Raw genomic sequence first — 18,229 nt, forward strand, 5'->3', positions numbered from 1 at the left:
GAGGAAGGAAGAGAGGGAAGGAGGGAGGGAGGGGAGGGGAGGAGAGGGAGGGAGGGAGGGGAGAGGAGGGGAGGGGGGGAAGGTGGAGTTTGCACTCCAATTAAGGCATTTTTATGTACAGTCCAACTTGAGTCATAGTCAAAGGGAATCTTAAAAAGGCATTTCAATGGGGAATGGCAAAAATTACAATAGTCTATTATTAGCATTGTAGAACTATTAATTGCTCACTTCAAATGTAATCATGTTGAAAGTCTTTGTTTCTTTATTCCTTGGTTCTCTCATTCCACAAATGCATAGGTTATGTTTTCTGTAGATCTGGGGAAAACGGGCCAGGGGTGGGTGGTCCATCCAGGCCAGACACAGTGAACGGTCCATGACTGTTCAGTACAGAAGGAAACTGAGAAAGAAAATAAAAACACATTATCATTCTATTACTCAGCCCCAACTTTCAATTTCTGTCCCTGCTACATTCCCTGAGGCAGAAAATGAAAGCCGCCTACAGTGGCTCATGGGACAAAGGTAGTGACCATTTATCATAGAAGAATATGATGTCACAGCAAAAACTTGAAAGAAAAAAACCCTGCTCGTCCTACCTGTGAAATATGACACTCCCCAGCCTACCCTGAGGGAAAGAGGAAACCTACAGCTTCGCTCATAGCCGAAGGTATACAGGTTTACGTTTAACTTCATATGAAAGTTTTAGAAAGTTCAGGAAAATGACAATTTGTGCTGTAGAGTATAATTCAATTATGAAGCAAATCGCAGACTCAAAAAGAGGTCCAGAAAGAGATGCCCATCTATTAACTCTACGACTGGTGCAAACAGTTAGAGGTTCTGATAGTAGGACACTGTCCCCATCATGTACTCAAAGACCAGTTCCATAGGGGCAGTCCAGGCTGGAGCCGCATGAGCACTGTAGCTTTGCCTGAGGCCTCTGGACACTCTCTAACTCAATTATCTGTGAGGGGCAAAGAAAAATGTGAAAATAAAACATGAAAAATTCTCAACACTTTCTATTCAATGATCTAGAACATTTTACAAAACAAAAACGCAGAAGTGGGAAGATTTTTAATTTTCTTTTTTCCTTACCATTTCATTTCCAAATGAACAAATGAAAAACTAAATTACAAATATAAGAAAACTGAATCAGCCAAAATAAATTCTACATGTTATAAAGTCCAGGTGCTTGAGGCAAAATAATGGTTACAAGCTGTATGACCTTTCCTATGATCTTGGCTAATGGATAACACACTATCCATTTTTTTAAATATGTATTTAAAATGTTGACCAAGATCAAATCTAAATGAATGAGAAATGGGAGCACTGGATATACTATTCTCAAAAGCTGTCTCTATTTTTTAAAAATCCTCAGGTAAAAGAGAAAAGCTATGTGCAGATTCTCCTGCAAATTCACACACACACGTACATATGTATGTGTATATTTTCTTCTTTTTACAAAAATAAAAAAAAAAGAGAGAGAGAGAGAGATTTCTAGCATTTAAAATCACAAGGAAATCGGCAGGTTCAAAATCCACTGCAGTACTGAACAATTCTTGGTCTAACTCAAACGTCTGTCACAGTGAACTGTAAAAAGGAGACACTGCTGTGAATACGTGTCGGAGGTGTTCGTCAGCTAGAATTCTGATCAACACTTGGAAGGCGTATTTGTTAAACATGAGTTTTATAATGATAAACCCGAAGAGTGAAGACACTGCCTTCTGGCCTCGCCCTTCGTTGGCTGGGCCCCAACAGCAAGAGACAGGCCCGTGGGTGTTTTACCTGGAAGAGCGTGTTAGCACCTTGCAGTCTGGCTGGGCTCAGGGGGGCGACGGGGCTGAGAGTGCTCCAGAAGTGGATGCTGGACAGCAGGGGGCTCGGCGTCAGCAAGATGGGCGTCTGCAACGCGCGGAACAGACACGGTCACAAAGGATGGTTTCAGCCTTAAAATAATACACCCGCAGCTCCAAACCCAAATACTGTCTTATTCTCCAAATCTCTCAGGAATTTTATCATGAGGGAAAGCTCAGGAATTATTCTGACATCCTAAGAAAGATCAAACTGTCTCCTCACCTGTCTTTTGTAGCGTCTTTCCCAAATAGAGAAACCAATCTGGTCAAGTACAGAGAAACAATGAGTAACTAAGTCACAAACACAGTTAGGAATGGGGGTCTGGGAGTCATCTACTCAAGGTTACAGGAGAGGTGACAGGAGACAAGCAAGTTAAGAAACAGCTAATGTAACTGTGCACACTTGTTACCTGACATCACACCACTTGTTCTGACGTTTCTCAGGATTTACTGTTTTCTAGCTTTTGAGATTATCACTGTTATTTTATAAGATACCAACCAATTCTATAAGACCAAAAGAGAGGGAAAGCAAATAGCTGCTATAGCTGCTTTAGGAGAAACTTGGAAACTATTTATCTATTGCAGAGACGACGAATTCCTTCACAACACAACTCCGAGCCTTTCCTGCGGCGACCCTGACACAGTGACTTTAACGGGGTCACAGCTAACCTGAGTCAACCCTAAATAGCAGGAGAACCTGACGTCCCAAACTCGGGATTTGTTGAGAAAGGGGAGTGGGTGGCGTTGAAGAGGAGGTGGTTACCTGGGAGAAGAGCGCTGGTGTGAGTGAAGCCGTGGGGAGGGACGGGCTCAGTATTCCCAGCGGGCTCGGGTCACTGCCCGTGATCACCAGGATGGGTGCCAGCTCTAACCCTTTGGGTTTCTTGGATCTTGAGGAATTACTTGTTTTGTCCTTTTCCAGCAAAGCTGAATCCTGGTCTTTAGGCTCCAGCGACAAGTTCTCTGGAAGTTCCATGGGCTGAGAAGCCACGGAGTCGATGTCTGTGTCAATGTCAGGGTTAGGGCTCGGCGGCGGCGAAGGCGTTCCAGGAGCATCCTGCACAGAAGGCAGTGCGGACGCATCAGGCGGGGGCGCCAACGCGGTTGTCAGGCCACAGGCGGAGGTCGGGGCCTCCAGGGAAGGCAGTCTGGGGGAAGCCAGGGTCTCCAAGGCCTGGAGCGCTTCTTCCGAAGATGGAGAAACGCTCGGGCCGGCCGACAGCAGCGCGGCGACAGGTTCGGCGGGCAGCTTTTTGGAAGGCGTTGTTACGAATCTGATGACAGACGGCGTGGGCTCCTGCGGGGGTCTTCTCTCCGCCAGCTTCTCGGCTGGATTCTCAATCTTGATCGGTTTGAAAAGCCTCTTGTTGGAGGAGTTGAGAGAGTTGAGAGTAAATGAAGAATACAAGCCAGAGTGTATGTAGTCGTTGCGGCTGGAGGTCCTGACACCAGGCGGAGGTGGCCTCTCTCGGCCCCCGATCTCTGCGTCCCTGGAGCCGCCGGTGACTTCGCCGCAGCCTCCGGCTTCGCCGTCTCCCTCAATCCTGCCCACTGTCATTGGGTCCATTTTCAAAATCTCTGGGTAAGAGACAAACTTGTACACAAACTTCTGACCATTCACTTTTTTAATGATATTCTGTAGATAAATAAAATAAGCATTCTTATACTTTCTCATGAACTTACCTCCCACAGTTCGTGAAAAAGCTGACCCAAGAGACTCTAAGTGGCAAGCAGTTTACTTAAGAGCTTCGAAATCATCTACACTTATCAAGCCACACCAAACCCAGTTCCTACCACCAGGGAGCACAAGTTGAAAATATTTAAACATCTCATTAACAACTGAAACAGTACATTACATAAAAGAGAGATTTCAACTGCTTAACACTCCCAACCAAATATCGGTATTAAGTCAAAAATCACTGAACACAAGCTCAAATAGTTCCAAAGGCACAAGCCAGACGCATCCTGAGGAAGCAGAAAGGAACAGAATGTTACTTCTGCTGAGGTTTCTGCCTCCTTCTAAAGTCCCAGTTGTTTGTTACTTCCTGTCCTCATACAGAAAAACTGGTAAGATCAACCTCTTCAAAGTGAGGGGCGCCTGGGCGGCTCAGTCAGTTGGGCATCTGACTTCTGCTCAGGTCATAATCTCACAGTTCATGAGTTCGAGCCCCACGTCAGGCTCTGTGCTGACTGCTCAGAGCCTGGAGCCTGGAGCCGGCTTGGGATTCTGTGTCTCCCTCTCTCTCTGCCCCTCCCCTGCTCATACTCTGTCTCTCTCTCTCAAAAATGAGTATTAACAAAAAAAAAGGTGAAACTAAGATCTCAGCTTCTCATTCTAATTCTATCCATTTGAACCACTTACTTTACCTCAGGGACCAAGAAAATATTCAAAATAATATGAAATCAAACAAAAAATAAATTTCAACAAAGAAATCAAATGTGTGCACTAACAGCTATTAAGGTATTTGTGTTCTCTGAGTTACATTAAAAAGTAAAAAGTAAATAAAGCTAAAACACATGCATATGTGTGACAATTTTTAGGTTATGATATACACAAGAATGTTTATCCTCAAGAATCTCCAATTTTCTTCTCCTTATTCCAACCCTATGATCATTTTTCCTTTGACGACAACTGCAATTAGGAACAAAATATGTGTGAGCAATGGGACTCTGTAGAAACAGAGCTGGCACGCTTACAAATCTCATCCTAATTCCACACTGCTGAAGGCATCAAATAAATTGGTCAAAATAATCCAAGACCATGATCACTTGGCAATGTATACAAATATCAAATCACTATGTCTATGTCTCATACCTCCAGCGAATATAATGGTATATGTCAATTACACGTTGATCTAAAATGATTTAAAAGAAACCAGGACAGGAGTTGTTTCATAACCTCAAAGGAAGAGAGGACCAAGTCTTGTTCTGAGATGCATGCCTGTTACCTTTACATAATAGTATCGGAGGGCTCGGCTGAGTTTGTCGTAATTCATGTTGGGCTTGTTCTTACGAATCCCCCAGAGACGAGCCACCTCTTCTGCCTGCAGGAGCTTGAACTCCCCGTCATTGGATGTCCAGCTGATCATGTGTTTGTTCTGAGGCTCCTGGAGGAGCTGCAGGAGGAACTGCCACAGGGTGATGGCACTGTCCATAGCAGTGAGCTGAAAGAGGCACAGACAGGACATACGACAATATTAACAGCCACACTCCTGTAACAGCCTGTGCCAGGCACCGTGCTCTAAATGTATTATTTCATATAATCCCTCAACAATCCTACAAGCCAGATACTGTCGAGGCCTCATTTTACATTTGAAAACACTGACTCAGAAAAGAGTTAAGTCACTCCTGGGAGGCCGCACAAGTAATGGGTGAAGCTGACATTTAAACCCTGGCAATGAAGGTCTAGAGTCCAAACTCCAATGCATGCCACGCTGCTTCAGAAAAGTTTTGCTGGGAAATAAAGTGAGTTCTGTAAGTCCCAGGAGCAGTCGGATGATGGCCACTCACTGAGCACCACTACTACTACATTTTAACTGAAAAGCTCCTCATATCCTCTGAGACCACCATTTTAGCATCTATACAAATCAACCCAGTTGGTTCATTTGCCAGGATGTGTGTGTTATGTGTATATCACCTGGGCCTGAAGATACAGGGAATAATCTACTCTTGCTCCACTGGCATTTCTCTTCCAAATAGTTTCCGTTCTCATAAATTAATGTACATTTAAATTGGCAGCACTGAAAATTCAACAAAATGCTCCGATTTATTTGACAAGTTCTGTCACCAATCTGCCCACAGGGCTTCCACCTACATAAATTACTCCTTTCTTTTTTTTTTTTTTCAATTGGGCTCTACACCCAACGTAGGGCTTGAACTCACAGCCCTGAGATCGAGAGTTGCATGTTCTACCAACGGAGTCAGCCATACCTCCTCTTTCATTTGGTTAGTGGCCTTTATGTGATTACCAAGACAAGAAATGAAAAGGCTTTCAATACCAGGTTTTAGGATTTCCCTGTTTAGGCCAGAGTTTCTCACCTTTGGCTCTATTGACATTTTGGGCCAGATAATTCTTTGTTCCTGGAGGCTGTCCTGTGCACTGTACTTGAACTCACTAGATGCCAGTATCACCTCCTGACCGGCTGTGACGATCAAACACGTCTCCAGACACTGCCAGATGTTCTCCTGGGAGACAAAACCATCCCAGTTGATACCACTGGTTTAGGCATCAGAGCAGCAAGGAAGTGCTCTCATGGGAGTTATTTCCCTCATAGAACCTCAAAATTCCCATTAGGAAGAACTCTTTTTGGCAGAAACTCTGGCCAAATATATATAAGCACATCCTAAGACAGACAGACAGACAGACACACACACACACACACACACACACACAAACAAATAGAAAAACCTTCCTTTCTTTACCTAGGAATGAAATCTCAATGGACCAGAATAGGACTTAAAAACAAATTAAATCAATCCCATTAGAATACTACAAAAATAGGTTAAGTTGGGCTATATCAAAATTTAAAATCTTTGTGTTGCAAACTCAGGTGAAAAGACAATCTTTAGAACGAGAGAAATTATTTTCAAATAAGGGACTTGTATCAGAAATATATAAAGAATTCTTGTAATTAAAAAAATAGAAAATAGTTAAAAGAAGTGCAAAGACATTTCTTCAAAGAAAATATACAAATTGAGGTGCCTGGGTGGCTCAATCAATTAAAGCGCCGACTCTAACTCAGGTCATGATCTCGCGGTTCATGAGTTCGAGCCCTGTGTGGGGCTCTGTGCTGACGGCTCAAAGCCTGAAGCTTGCTTTGGATTCTCTTTCTCTCTGCCTCTCTCTGTCTCAAAAATAAACATTAAAAAAAAAAAGAGTACAAAGAATTAAAAAGACAAATTGACAATAAGCTCACAAAAAGATCCTCAACATTAGTTATTAGGGAACTGAAAATTAAAACTGCAGAAGACACTTCACACCTCCCAGGATGGATATCAGCAAAGAGAGAGACACTAACAAGTGTTGGCTAGGATGTGTAGCAAGTGAAACCCTCATGCGTTGCTGGTGGGAATGTAAAACAGTATTGCCACTCTGGAACACAGTGTGACAGTTCCTCAAATTGCTAAGCAGAAATACCATATGACCCAGCTATTCGGCTCCTACATATATATCCAAGAGAACTGAAAATACACGTCCAACAGACGCACCTGCACAGGACGGTCACAGCAGCATTAGTCCAGAACATCCAAACAGCAAAAGCAACTTAAATGTCCGTCAACTGATGATGAGTGGACAGCAAAATGTGGCGTAACTACTGGAATATTATTCAGCCAGAAAAAAAAGGACTTTAGTACCGGCACATGCTACAACACAGATAAACCTTGAAAACATTGTGTTAAGTGAAAAACACCAGCCACAAAGGCCACATAATTTTATTTCCATTTATGTGAAATGTTCAGAATAGGCAAATGTATCAGACACAAAGCAGATCAGTGGTGGGGCACCTCGTGGCTTAGTCGGTTAAGCGCTGACTTTAGTTCGAGGCATGATCTCGTGGTTCATGAGTTTGAGCCCCACGTTGGGCTCTGTGCTGACAGCTAGAAGCCTGGAGCCTGCTTGGGATTCTGTGTCTCCCTCTCTCTCTCCTCCTTACCCCCCCCCGCCCCCCGTTCATGCCCTGTTCTCTCAAAAATAAATAAATTAAAAAAAAAAAAAGTAGACCAGTGGTTGCCAGGGGCTGGGTGGAAAGAAGAATGGGGAGTGACTGCTTATGGGGTGATATAAATAAAAGATTGCGATGGTGGTTACACAACTCTTTGAATACACTAAAACCACTGGGTTGTACAACTTAAGTAGATGAATTTTGTCTCAATAAAGATGTTAACAACAAATTAACACTACAACCATTACAAAAGTGTGGACCTCAGAAGCCTAATTCTAACAAAGAGTATGTAACTCACAAAGGATGGGATCCTGAAGGGTCAACAATGTCTCTCCCGCCAAAAAAAGGCAGGAGAAACTGAAGCGGGAAGATGGCTGGGTTTCTATAACTTTTCTGAGACACTCAAAAATATCTTCCAATAATCTTCAGTTGTCACTTTGAACTTGGCTATACAGGTACCCGCACCCAAAAGTAGAGATGGGAAAATAATAAAGAACAGAAAGTGGGAGATGTCCCCGGTCACAAGGTTAATGGAGAAGCTGAGCCCATGAGCCCAAGTCTTTTTCATCAGTCCCACTCTGTTCACCAGGAAAACCACTCCCTGGATGGATAACAGCATTCCCGTCAGCAGCTGGGGGTAAAGAAATATTACATATTAAGTACTAAGTAACAATAGCCTAGAACTATCAAGTGCAACCTCAATACTAAGTAACTATGCCCCTAATCTTACCCATGGCCTCACTTAAGCTGAGTTTAAAAAGTAGTTTAAGGGGCGTCTGAGTGGTTCAGTCGATTAAGTGTCCAACTCTTGATCTCGGCTCAGGTCATGATCTCACCGTTCATGGGTTTGGGACCTAAGTTGTCAGGCTCTACACTGACAGTGAGAAGCCTGCTTGGGATTCTCTCTTTCTCTCTCTCTCTGCCCCTCCCCTGCTGGTTCTCTCTCTCTCTCTCAAAATAAATAAACTTAAAGAAAAATAAAAGTTAAATTTAAAAAAAGTGGTTTCATATTATGATCTATCAAGAATGGGGGGGGTAATCATTCCTCTCAGTTTACCAGAGATAATAATGCCTGTTTATGGCCAGTTACCTTTTAATTACAGATGTTTGCCACCTAAATGATTTTTTTGTTCAGTCTAAACCTGTTAAAGCTACTTTCTAATAAATTTTAGCTTAGCCAAAGAACGGTCTTCATATTTCCAAGCATCATCTTCATATCAATAATGCTTATGGGGTTGGGGTGTGAATGTAGGTGTGTCTGAAAGAGAGGGAGGAAGAGAGAACACCAGTGGGAAGGGAAAGAGGGGTAAAGGGGAGGTGGGGGAGAGAGGGAAGGGAAAAATTAAAGAGAACTGAATCTCAAAACGATCACAAATTTGGTACCTATAGTTCCGTTTGTTTTTGGAAAAATTCCCAAACTAAGACTAGAATCGTAATACCTATCACGTAGATAATGCTTGGGCCCTATACGTTAATAATGGTTAAGGTAGGCATGCAAAAACAGAAATAACCATGGACATCGCCACCCCAAAGCAAGGATGCTCCCAAAGGGGTTCGAGTTTCACCTTTCAACTTCCACCTTCCTAGGCTGGTTACTAGGGGGACAGGGCACGGATGGAGTCAAGTGCTGGTGGGCTGCTGCCACCTCAGGCAGAACTCAGCTCTCCAGGGAAATGCTGCTGCTTTAGGACCCTAGAGAAAGTGGTTGAGAATCAAAGAAAAGGGGCCTTGTGGTTTGGGGATGAAGTACTGGAAAAGAATGTTTCTTTGCCAGAAACTAACAAAGATATAAAATGGACATCTCCAGTGGGGACTTTAAAAGAATCTTTTATTCAATTTTGATAACAGGTTATACTATTTAACTGAAAAGTTGGTGAACCTTTGGGTATACAGTCAAGTTGAGCCTCTTCACTTTGGCTCCTAAAAAGTGTGCTATTGATCTGAAATTCAATGATTTCCTCAGCTATAAAAGAGAACAAAAAGGAAAAAAAAATCCAGAAGACAATTTAAAAGGTGAAACCAAAAGACCAAAAATACAAATACTTTTATTCTAGCTATTTATCAATAAAAACCTTTACTTTCCTTCACAGGAAAACTCACGTTTTCTAAAATTACAATTTTAAAAGAGTTTTTCAGAAGTCTAATGAGGGAGAGAAATACCTGTTGCAAATCAAAGAATTGAGTCTTGAGGAGTTAAGGTTGAAAACGTAATAGATTCTACCGTAACACTTCAAAGGTAGCTCGATCCCTATGCTAAACGGAAAGAGAGTCTGTTGAAATAACCTATTAGGGAAAGGAAGTCTCTAGTAAATGAAACTTTTTCCACCCTAAACATGTTTATAATACACATAGTCCAGTTGCTGTGGTGACCCACTGCCCGACTATTTTTCAGCAACAGCAGCTAAGACCCAAATAATAAATGGCTCCAAATTCAGCGTGCTGCTTAAATAAAACAAAACCAAATTATGAAATGTATCAAGACTTGTTTTGAGTTAAAAATCACCGTTGAAAAGTAACCAGGAGTCTCTTAACTGTACCCTATATTAACATAGTATTAAAAGTATAGTTACATGGCGGTAAAACTTGAAGACAATATTTTCCTAAAAACGTAAGAGATTTCACTCACGCAGTCTTAATGTTTAAATAAAATCAAAGAGAAAGGAATTCCTGACGGGGGTTGGGGCGATAAAGGAGTGGGAAACTGAATCATAGCTACAAGTTAACGAAAACACCGCCGACAGTCCTAAACATGAAAGCACCGAGTTTTTCACGCAGTGGGCTGGTGGCTGGGAGACACGGCAAAGGGATGAAATTGTCGAGACGAGGGAGGAGACTCCAGAGTCTTCACGTGAATTCCCTAAACTTCAAACAGCAACATCCTGGGGAAAAAGTCAACTGTGTATCCTTTGACTAGTTCAGTCAACAACAGCCACTTAATTTGCCGCCCCCCCCAAGGCGCTTCCAATTGCTCCTCCCAGAACCGAGACACGACCGGCCTCGCCGCCGCTGTACATCAAGCGGAAAGTGAAGGGGGGAGGGGGCTCGCGGAGGAGAAGTAGAGAAAGAATGAAACTTGACACCGGATGAATCGCGAACTTCGGGAGAGGAAGAGACTCGGGTGACCGAGTGCCCGGGAGCAGATCAAAGTCCGCCGAAAGAGCCGCAAACTCACGCGTCCCCGGTAAGCACTGAATTACTGTACTTTCATTTTCCAACTTCCTGCCACCACAAAGAGTCAAAATTCGCCCCCTCTCCCCAAGCCAAAAAGCCACCGCCACCCGGCGCCCAGGGACCTCGCGGAACTAAATAAGCGGCGAAGCGGGGGACCGCGCGCTCCGAAGTCCACCTGCGCGCCGCGGGGCCGGGGCCGCGGGCGGGGCAGGCCCCAGGGGAGCGCGCGCCCGCCCACCCCCGCCGCCACGCTCACTTCCTGTTGTGCCGCCTGCCCCCCGGGCCCCGGCCCCCGCCCCCGCAACCCCCGGCTGGGGGACGGCGGCGCGAGCGCCCGACGGAGCGCGGGATGGACGGGGCGCGCGGGGACCGCAGCTCACCGAGGCCGCGCGCGGGGCTCCCTGTGGGTCTCCGCCTCGAGCGCGATGCTTCTCTCCGCCCGCCGCCTCCTCACGCCGGGAGTTCGAGGACGGCGCGGCGGCCGCTGCGACCCCCGCGGCGGAGCCGGAGAAGGCGGCGGCGGCCGAGCCGAGCCCGCCGGGTGCCCGCAGCCGCCCGCATCGCCCGCCGGGGCTCCTCGCGCCCCGCCCTCCCCGCCCCCGCACGCGGCGGTGGCGGCGGCGGCGGCGCGGGTCGTGGGGCCGCTACCCGCCGGGCGCGCGCTCGGGGCGTTCCTCGCCGGGGCCCGGCCTGCCAGTCGCTCCGCGGCCGCCGCCGCCACTCTCAAACCCCCCGGCTGCGTCGGGGCCCCTCCCAGACGCCGTAGCCGCCGCGCGTCACTTCCGGGGGCGGGAAGGGTGGGGCGGCTGTCGGAGTGGGCTGCGAACTGCGGCCGCCCAGAGCCCGGGTTCGGGGGTCCCGGGAACCGGGTGTGAGCGTGGGCGTGGTGAGGGTGCCCCCTGGAGTTCCGCACTCGCCGCCCTCCGCCGGACTACCGGGTGGCCACTAACAGCTGCAGCGCCAAAGCTGCCGTCTGGGCGGGGGGGAGGGGGGCACCTAGGACGGCCTGGGGCCTCTCCGCATCTCCCAAGTCCGAGAGTGGAGGCGACGCTCGCCGGGATCCCCTTTGTTGTTGCTAAGCTGAAGCGTGAGGGCTTCTCTCTCTCTCCCCGGACACTTGTCTTGCCTTCCCCAGGCTAAACGGTCGGGGTAGTTGGTGCCGCTGCAGTTTGCTCATCCAAGTACCGGCTCCCAGGACGCTTAGGGACTCCCCTGATGAATATTGTATCATCAGCACTGTGGCTCGCTAGACCGGGGACTGACAAATGGAGTCAGATTTGAAATCCAGTCGTGGCTTTGCCCCTCACTAACTCCCTGATCTTAGTAACTATAACCTCCCTAAAGCTTCATCATCTGTAAAATGGAGAGAACCCAGTCTCAGAGCTGTGATGATTAAAGCAGATAAGGTGCATAAGTCACCTAGCAGGGTTTCTAGCACATAGGTTCTCATAAATAGAATTCCTAAGGAACCAAGTCACACTTGGTATTAGAGACTAACTGAGTAATTTAGCAGCAGAAGAGATGCACAGTCAGTAAGCTGGACTGCTGAACAAAACCTGGAAGAAATAGCTTACATATTCTTTTTAACAAGAAACCAAATACACACCAGTGTCTGAGTTATTTTTACCTGGTCATTTACTAGCTGTAAGACCTGCAGTGAGTTACTTAACCTCTCTGAACTTCAATGCCTCATGTAAAATGAAGGGAATGTCAGCATTGCTGAAAAGGTCAAATGAGATAGAGACTGTAATGTGCTTCGTGCATTTCCTGGCACCTAGCAGACACCCAGTAAACGGTGATGTTACTTACTCTTGCCTCCACGTCACTCCCACAATTGAATTCAAGGTAAAATTAATTGAACTCACTGAGTAGAATGTGCTCCTATAATCCCTGTGTAGGCTTTTGGAAGAGAATTGGCACTTCTTTTTGTTTCCAACCTCCTGCCCTAGTACAGAGTAATTATAACACAGAGGTATTCCTGTACGCGGAGGAGCGCTACCAAAAGATGTTAGCTTTCTAAAAATAATTTCACCAGAGGATGTAAACATATTTTCATTAAGAGGAAACATGCAATAACTGAAAAACACCAGCACTCTTGGCTTCTGGTATAAAGGTTTTTCCTTACAACAGTTTCCATTTTAGAAACCTAGAGGAAAAAATAAGAATTATTAAGGTAGGCTGTTTTAGGAGACACCCTTGAAACATTTGTTTATAGAAAGATTTCATTTTAAGCCTTGTATCAAGAACCGTTAAGTAGGGCAGAACTCTTCCCCGCACTAGCCTGTTCTCCCCAACCTAGCAGTAAACATCTGATTCAGCCTCAAGGTCTGTCTTATCACAAATGCTTATGTACTAGCTGACTGTATCGTCAATTGCAGTGTATTTTTGGAAAAGATCCTACTTTGGGAGTTCTTAAATTAGTCATAACAAGTCTGCTTTTAAATTATCTTTTTTTTTTTTAAACAGTACAGGTTGACAGCAGAGAAACTAAAAGAAAAGTCAGATTTCAGGTTAGTGAACTGGGGCGGGGGGGTGTAGTTTATTGTCGTGCTTGGGTCGTGCTTGGTTTTCCCACTCAAGATCCTATAAATACAGACTCTCTCTCCATGGTTCCTCACACAACAGATGGTTGTTTTTGCAAACTCCATGGTGGTTATGTTGCTTTTTTGTTACTTGGGTCACTTTCCCACTCAATAGATAGATTTCCAATGGTAACCTTAGGCAAATTTGCGGGTTTTATTTATTTAGTATGTATGTGTTTTTCTGCTTGAACTGCCCTAGATTGTGTTTTTCAACCAACTGAGTTACCCAGCCCTGCCACCCCGTTCCCCTAATTTAATTACATTTCCTCTCCCAAGAACCCCGAGTTATGATTATTTCTTCTCAAAGCAATTTCCCTTTTCCTCTCTTCTTTTTCACTACCTTGTCATTACCCAAGATTAGTGTTCCTTTTTCCTAAAGAAATATTTCACGGACTCTGACTGGACAAGCATGGACCAACCATCCGAGCCTGTTCTGTCTTCCAGGTGATGGCTTGTAGCACGTGAAATAAACAAATAAACGTGAACTCTAAGTCAGAGGAAGCAGCAACAACCCCAGAGAGGGACAGATGTGAAGTATGGCCAGCATGAAAGAATAAAAAAAATCTAGGATTTCTGGGTTCTAGCTTGTTAATCTCCCTAAACTCCTCACTTGATCCTCTTGGGAAAATCCTTACGACTTTTCCCTTCTGGGCCTCAACTTTCAATATCTTTAAAAAATAAGAGATATTCATATCATACCTTTCAATTTGTATTCTCTGGTGGATGGAGGAAACAAGACAGGTGATCAAACTATGCTTTGAGTACTTGCGGAATGACCCTATAGTTATTATGTCTGTGGGACGTGAAATGGGAAAGTTCTCACTGAAAATAAAACGTAGGCCAACTAGGTACTGAACTTGGCAGCATTTGCTAACCCCACTACCTGTCAAGGCCCTAAAATTCACCAAAGATGACCAGGAATGTGCAGGTTAGAAGTATCTTTACACCAAGACTATTATTCTGGGCAAAGAAGTCTCATCTCTAACAATAAGATTTCTAATCCGAGGCTATTCAAGGTCCAGAGAAAAACCCACAAAAAGGTCCTTGAACAAGGTGTTTGTAGCCTCTGAACTATGAGGAAAGCTCATGGAAAATCTTTCAGCCAGAGCTATAATCTTCACACAACTCCCTGTTTTCCCAGAGAGGACATGACAAGACATGACTTATTGCAGTCACGTGCCTGGGGCGTAGGACCTGCTTAACACATTTCAGAACCTCTCCCGAACACACCTCAGAAATAACTGCATATTCTTTTCTTCACGGGAATCCACACCCAGTCTACTTCTTTCCTCCTCCCCTAAGGTTTTTTAACTTAAAACTATTTTACTGGTCTTTGATACATGTACTTTCTCTTAGTTGTGATAATTGACAGACTATGTCCTAGAGAAAGAGAACAGGGGCGCCTGGGTGGCTCCATTGGTTAAGCGTCCGACTTCGGCTCAGGTCATGATCTCATGGCTCGTGGGTTTGAGCCCCGTGTCGGGCTCTGTGCTGACTGCCAGCTCAGAGCCTGGAGCCTGTTTCAGATTCTGTATCTCCCTCTCTCTCTGACCCTCCCCTGCTCATGCTGTCTCTCTCTCTCAGAAATAAATAAAACATTAAAAATTTTAAAAAAAGAAAGAGAACAGAACCGATCGCTTCCTTCCTAATTGCTCTCTGCAAAAGATGTAACTCGATTGACAAGAGTTCGTGAAATCCATCCTGTGGGTAACCATGTAAGATTCTGTGTGATTTGAGTAACTCATTGTAGGATATGTATTTCTCTGAATTCTAAGCCAGAAGTTTTGCTTCCTCTCTTGTATGTTTTATGGTAACTGCCTTGAAAATTTTTTTCACTTAATTCAGATACGACCATCAAAAGGTTTTGTTCATTTTTTTAGGAACTCTCAGTCCTGGACCAGCGACACTGGCGCCCTCAGAGACTATTATTACTATCCACAGCTTCCATAGATTTTAGAGTCCCCCCCCTCCCCTCCCCCCCACCGGCATTGTCTCTTTTGATCCTATTGACATAGACAAGAATTCGGCTAAGCCTCCAGAGATGATGGGGAAGGAGAAGTCAGGCTGACAGATGAAGGGGTAAGTGCAGCTCTTACAGTGAGTGTGGTGCTTTGTGGTGAGGAGGGAGAAGGAGGGAAATGACCACCTCCCCCTGCATTCAGGAACATTTCCTGAAAGAGGTGGAGTTTGAGAGACTTGGTGCTAATTCAAAAATGTGTAATGCCAGCTTTTTTCTGCCTTACTTTATTTATCCAGCTGCAAAACAGAATTCGTTTTGCCATGCAAAAGAACGCATGGCTGGTGAGTTGGATACCCAATTCAGAAGTGTGACACAGCCACCAGCTTCCCTCCTTCAGACTCTCAAGGAAGGAAGTTTTAATTCTGTCTAGGCTCACCCCATAAAAGGGGGAAATTGTTGGTCTATAGGGCTTTATTCCCCCTCCCTTCTTTCTCCCAGCTTCTCCCTGCGTCTCAGAAAATGCAGCGGTGATACATGTAACTGATTGAGTTGTCTAGAAATGAGACTTCAGTGAGAGAGCCCGGAAGTGGAGGGAGAAGAGGGGACTCTCCCATGATGGGAGAGAATCCGACCACAAAGTTTCATGGAGCAAAGAGAATTCTGGTTAGATTTTGTTTGGAATTGTATCCCTGCCCCGTGCGTATATACCTTATCTTTGTTTTTGTTTTTTTTTTGCTTCCTCCCCACCCCTACCCCAGCCCTCTCCCTAGGCCTTATTTTTCTTTCTCTGCCTACTTTTCCTTTCCCCTTATTATTTTTAAAGCTTATTTATGTAGTTATTTAAGTAATCTCGACACCCAATGGGGTCAAAGTAATGAGCCCAATGTCAAGAGTCACATGCTCTTCCAACCTAGCCAGCCAGGCACCCTTACATTTCCTTTCCCTTTTTATCTCGCTGCCTTAACCCTGCCATTGGCCACCTTGAGAATTTATTAGCCATGAAAGTGGTTTTTAGGCCTGAGAAGATTTCAAATCAATAATTGGTAGGGCATGTGACTCTTGATCTCAGGGTTGTGAGTTCAAGCTCCACGTTAAGGGCAGAGTTTATGTAACAACCAAAAAAAAAGAGAGAGAGAGAGAGAGAGAATTAAGCAATGCTTCATAAAATATATATATAATTTTTAAGCATTAACTGTGTGCCGAGCACTGCACTGGACACTTCAGGAGATGCAAAGATGACCAAGACCAGTCTCCTCTCTTTAGAAGTTTCTAAAAGAGAAGGGGCTACAACCCATTGTGACACCGGAGGGGGCGAAGAAGACTGTGCTGGAGGAAGGGAGGAAGGTCAGAGGCTCCTCCTGTCCTTGGGGGTGGGGGGAGGACGCTGTACTTGGAGGAAGCAGGAAGGGGTTTGTAGGGAAACATTCTGTCTGGGATGCCCTGCTCCGGGGGCTGACCCCTACATTAGGTCTCAGCTCAGCTCCAAAGTCACCTGCTCTAGGGTGTGTGACCTCCACCGTCTCCCACCGCGGCCAGCACTGTCCCTGTGTGTGGCGCTCGCCACACTCACCTTAAGTTCCTCCTCTGTCTGTGCCACCCTTCAGGCCGAGTCCTCCAGAGGAGAGCCCAGGCCCCAGTCACCTTTCCGGTCCCAGACACGGCGCAGACCCTCCGCCAGGTGCTGCTCGGTAAGTACTAACGGGGCCACTAGATCAGCGGGGCCAAGGGGGGCACCAGGAAGACACAGCTGGGAGGTGTGCCAGGCCCAAAGCTTGAGCCCGCCCCCCTCGCCACCTCTGCTCTCACTGCAGCCCGCTGGCCTCTCCCAGGTCCTTAGCCTCACCCCTCTCCATCCTGCCCGTCAAGTCGTTCACTCTCACCCATCCTGAGAAAACTTTCCCTTCAACCATCAGCCTATCTTTTCCTTCCTTTCAGGATCAGACTTCAAAAAGTAATGGTTTCTATTTGCGGCCTTCGCTTTCTCAGCTTCTGCTCACTCTCCAGGCTCCTGACTGTGTCTGCTGTCCCCACATAGACTCTTTGAGGCATAAGCCCACCCACCATCTCCTGGTCCTCCTCGAGCCCGGCGTGGACACCCCCTCTTTAAGTAACACTCCCTGACCTCCACAGGAGCTGAGATGTCCCTTCTTGGTGTCTTCGGGGAAACGCTGGCCTCTCCTGGCCTCCCTGATTCTCCCTCTTACTCTCTGACCAGTTTTTGTCTCCTGCGGGGCTTCTGTTCCATCAGCTCTGAAGAATGGGCTCTCCCCTAGCCCCGGGCTTCTGTCTTTGGACTGTGGTCCCTCGACTCCCTGCCCATGCGGGACCTCACTCTCCCCAAAGCTTTATTTACCACCCAAACTTCTAAGGACCCCCAGCCTTTATTTCTGACCCTAAATTCTCCCCTGACCTCTGGATCCATGTCTTACATTTCCTGTAGGATTTCTCTTTCTGGATGTCCTTACAACCCTTCCATCTTAGAATAAATATATAACTTGAGGGGCGCCTGGGTGGCGCAGTCGGTTAATCGTGCAACTTCGGCTCAGGTCATGATCTCACAGTTCGTAGGTTCGAGCCCCACATTGGTCTCTGTGCTGATAGTTCAGAGCCTAGAGCCTGCTTTGGATTTTGTGTTTCCCTCTCTCTCTGCCCCTCCTCTGCTCACATTCTGTCTCTCTTTCTCTCTCTCAAATATAACTAAACATTAAAATACATATATATATATATATATATATATAAAATTTGAACCCATTGCCTACACCTGCTGCCTGTACCAGCTCTTCCCTCCCTCTTCCAGCTGAAAGCGCCGCCCAGCCACCTCAGGTGCCCTAACAATTCCTTCTTCCTCCCCCCACCCCCCATACGCAATCGGTCACCGCGGTCTGTTGTATCTCTTCTCTAGAATGTCTCACATCCATCCCTCCTCATGGCTGTCCCCAAGGCTCTCAGGGTCTCTTTCCAGGACTATTGCCGTGGCCTTCTGCTTTCTCTCCTGGTGCCCAGGCA

General features: G+C 45.9%; 1 protein-coding gene and 1 long non-coding RNA gene across 3 annotated transcripts; one reads left to right on the top strand and one right to left on the bottom strand.

Annotated features, from left to right (window-relative positions):
- Window positions 1-239: 239 nt before the first annotated feature.
- ELK4 (ETS transcription factor ELK4) lies at window positions 240-11,363 on the bottom strand. Of its 2 annotated transcripts, XM_039227419.1 has the most exons (6): window positions 11,062-11,363; window positions 5,886-6,032; window positions 4,796-5,011; window positions 2,611-3,483; window positions 1,780-1,896; window positions 240-397 (listed from the first exon to the last, which is right to left on the bottom strand). In XM_039227419.1, the coding sequence occupies exons 2-6, from the start codon at window positions 5,901-5,903 to the stop codon at window positions 299-301; spliced, it is 1,323 nt and encodes a 440-aa protein (XP_039083350.1). In that variant the 5' UTR covers window positions 5,904-6,032; window positions 11,062-11,363; the 3' UTR covers window positions 240-298. The 2 variants fall into 2 exon arrangements, with proteins under 2 accessions (XP_039083350.1, XP_039083351.1); XM_039227420.1 differs by lacking the exon at window positions 5,886-6,032.
- Window positions 11,364-13,152: 1,789 nt separating this feature from the next.
- On the top strand, window positions 13,153-17,722 carry LOC120228844. The gene is made up of 5 exons (XR_005527604.1): window positions 13,153-13,191; window positions 15,144-15,342; window positions 16,487-16,567; window positions 16,828-16,911; window positions 17,159-17,722. It is a non-coding gene; the product is annotated as an uncharacterized LOC120228844 (long non-coding RNA).
- The last annotated feature ends 507 nt before the right edge of the window (window positions 17,723-18,229 follow it).

Source organism: Hyaena hyaena, unplaced genomic scaffold (assembly GCF_003009895.1).
Source record: "Hyaena hyaena isolate Hyena2069 unplaced genomic scaffold, ASM300989v1 scaffold_28, whole genome shotgun sequence".
Taxonomy (NCBI): domain Eukaryota; kingdom Metazoa; phylum Chordata; class Mammalia; order Carnivora; family Hyaenidae; genus Hyaena; species Hyaena hyaena.

Excerpts from the sequence above, each read along its gene's own strand:
- ELK4 (XM_039227419.1), bottom strand. Across the intron at positions 3,484-4,795 it reads TCCGATACTATTATGTAAAG|AATATCATTAAAAAAGTGAA; the intron begins GTAACAGGCATG and ends ATTTATCTACAG. Across the intron at positions 398-1,779 it reads GTGCTAACACGCTCTTCCAG|TTTCCTTCTGTACTGAACAG; the intron begins GTAAAACACCCA and ends TTTCTTTCTCAG.